This window comes from Actinia tenebrosa, unplaced genomic scaffold (assembly GCF_029948245.1).
Source record: "Actinia tenebrosa isolate PJP-AT-01 unplaced genomic scaffold, QUT_ActTen_1.0 PGA_scaffold0__85_contigs__length_37466705, whole genome shotgun sequence".
Lineage (NCBI taxonomy): Eukaryota > Metazoa > Cnidaria > Anthozoa > Actiniaria > Actiniidae > Actinia > Actinia tenebrosa.
Genome location: NW_028292569.1, coordinates 20948673 through 20951205, shown reverse-complemented (window position 1 = coordinate 20951205; position 2533 = coordinate 20948673). Strand labels below are relative to the sequence as shown.

Here is a 2533-nt window from a genome sequence, read left to right as displayed (position 1 = left end):
GAATGACACATGATTGCAAAATTAAAATAGTAAATACACAGACATTACTAAATCTATTTGTTTTATAATAAAGATGATGTAGATATATCTATGCTTGCTACCAATACCGTAGATGAATCAATTGTTCCCTTACGTACTTATTTCAGTAATGTTGAGGTAACCCACTTTCCAGCCCACTTCATTTGTTGCGTTACACTTGTACATTCCATATAAACCAGAGTTGCTGTCTGGTATTTTGAGAACCATTGCGCTGACGCCTGTTATTTCTGTGACACCAGATTCAACTTGCGTTCCATCAGCATGATACCACTTGAATAAGGGGCGTGGGTGTCCACTTGCTTGGCAAAGTAGGATGGTCTTTTCGTCGACAGTCCAGTTTAGGAACGTTATATTAGGTATGTCTACGACAAAGGACATAGCAAGTGAAAAAATTAAGATAAAATGAAATAAGACATAAAAATATGAAACATAATTTTTGAAAAGCTATTCGTTTCATAGCTCAGGTGCAGGAATTGGAATCAATCATGATAACATTGGCAGGATTGAAACAAATATTTTATTATTCGACAATTAAATACTTTGAATACTTACACCGTACAGTGACTTGTGTTTGAGTTTCCACGGGATACTCATTAGGATTATTGGTTGCCTGGCACTGGTACGTCCCATTTTGATGCCTTGTGATGTTCTGGATAACGAGGTCAGCGAAACCTACTCCATGGCTTTTTATTTCCTTGGCTTGGCCTTTCAGTAATACCCAAGTGATGTTTGGAGTTGTATTTCCAATTGCAGAACAACTGATATGCAGATCTTTTCCCTATAGCACTATATTGTTTGCTTGAAATTGGCTGGTGAATTGTGGCCGCGCTGTTATGAACAAATTATACACATAAAATGAGTGTCCGACTGCTCTTTAAGTTGTTACCTTATTAGAGAGCATAGAATAACCTAGTTAGTCTTGATCTGATTCACTTGCTTCAACTTCTTTCCACTCTATGTACGCTTACAATAGTAGAGACAAAGAGTAAAGTGGATACTGTCTGATTGGTGGCAGAAAAACTTAGCCGTAACTAGCAAGCATATCCACAAAGGTTAGCTCTGTAACGGTTATTGCGTAAAAAAATGATGGCGATTTTTAGTTTTTTAGTTGTTTTCTTTTTCAACAGAAGCCCGTTTTCAAATGATGTCAGCGCTTTCATTTGGTTTCACACTGACATTTTATTTCCAAACCAAATCTAAGTAAAACACCAAATTTTTCTCAGAATTCTAAAATTTTTAAATATTCAAGCAAGTTGTTTTTTCAAGGTCTAAAAGACTTACTTGTAACAAAAAGCTGAATTTCACTTGCTATTGGGGGTGAAGTCTTCAATAACAAATCCATCCCGTATATTCCACTATCAGCAGTAGTGACATTAGAGATAACCAGGGTAGCATTGGACTCTCTGCTGACCCGAGTGGTAGGGTATAAAAGTCTGGCAGGACACGTCTCATTAATGATTGTCCATTTCCAGTCTCTTAAGACATGATCACATCCAATTACAACAGGTGTTCCATTAGCATTGTAATAATTCCATGTTGGGGAATTGAACTGAAATTCTTCCTTCCTGTGGTCTACGGTGTAATCCCAAACAAACCTGGCTGTCCCACCACTGACAACGTACAGAGGATTTGGTGGAGCTTGAATGATTCGAGTTTTACCTATTCAAAGAAAAAAACCACATCTCAGTATTTGTAATAGCTACTAATAAAAGCACAATGTACAATAGGAAATATTATATAAATTTCAAATAGTTCAATACCTTTGACATAATTTCCAATTATTATCAAAAGGATTACATAATAGAAAAGCTGATGTCGAGTCGAGAACCTCATGTTCCAGAGTTATGGCCAGCCTTACAAAGATATTTGTAACTTCATAAGAACTCAAAGTTAGAAAGTGCAAGCAGATAAAAATTTTTTTTTCACTTTCTATAATATAATAGCCAATTCTCAGGGACTTATTATTATTATTATTATTTTTTTTTTTTTGTAATTCTTCTCTCTGCTTGTCTTGCCTTTTCATGTCCACTTCTTTTTTAACCTAGTTTATCTTTCAATTCACATTCTCTATTCTAATAACTAAAATCATCGGCAAAAAACATGCTTTTGTTTATTGAGCAACGAATCTCTGCCGAGCACTCGATGTATAAAGTATTTTATTTGCTATATTAAACCTATGAAAGTTTTACGATCCTAAACATGCACCAAAATCATTCTTAACTTTTCATTGTACTAATAATATTAAAGGGCCACTTGGACGAAAATTGTTCCAAAATTAAAACTCTTTCATTCGAGCTGGAACTTTGCTGAAATAATCTTGAACACATTAAGAACCTCTCACTGAAATATCTTTCTAATATTCGAAAGGGAAGGGCCAAAATTTTACGATTTATTTTCGTCCGCCATTAATTTCTTTGTGTCACGGCCAACGAGTCATTATGTACAGCAGTTTTACGCTGTGACGTCATTTACTCAACACTGTCATGTTAGCGTC

General features: G+C 35.3%; 1 protein-coding gene across 1 annotated transcript; it reads right to left on the bottom strand.

Moving 5' to 3' along the window:
* Positions 1-245: 245 nt before the first annotated feature.
* LOC116292914 (uncharacterized) lies at positions 246-1969 on the bottom strand. Its single transcript, XM_089035917.1, has 4 exons — positions 1800-1969; positions 1321-1698; positions 592-867; positions 246-401 (listed from the first exon to the last, which is right to left on the bottom strand). Exons 1-3 carry the CDS (start codon positions 1870-1872, stop codon positions 818-820), a joined length of 501 nt encoding a protein of 166 aa, XP_088892043.1. The 5' UTR covers positions 1873-1969; the 3' UTR covers positions 246-401; positions 592-817.
* Between the last annotated feature and the right edge of the window lie 564 nt (positions 1970-2533).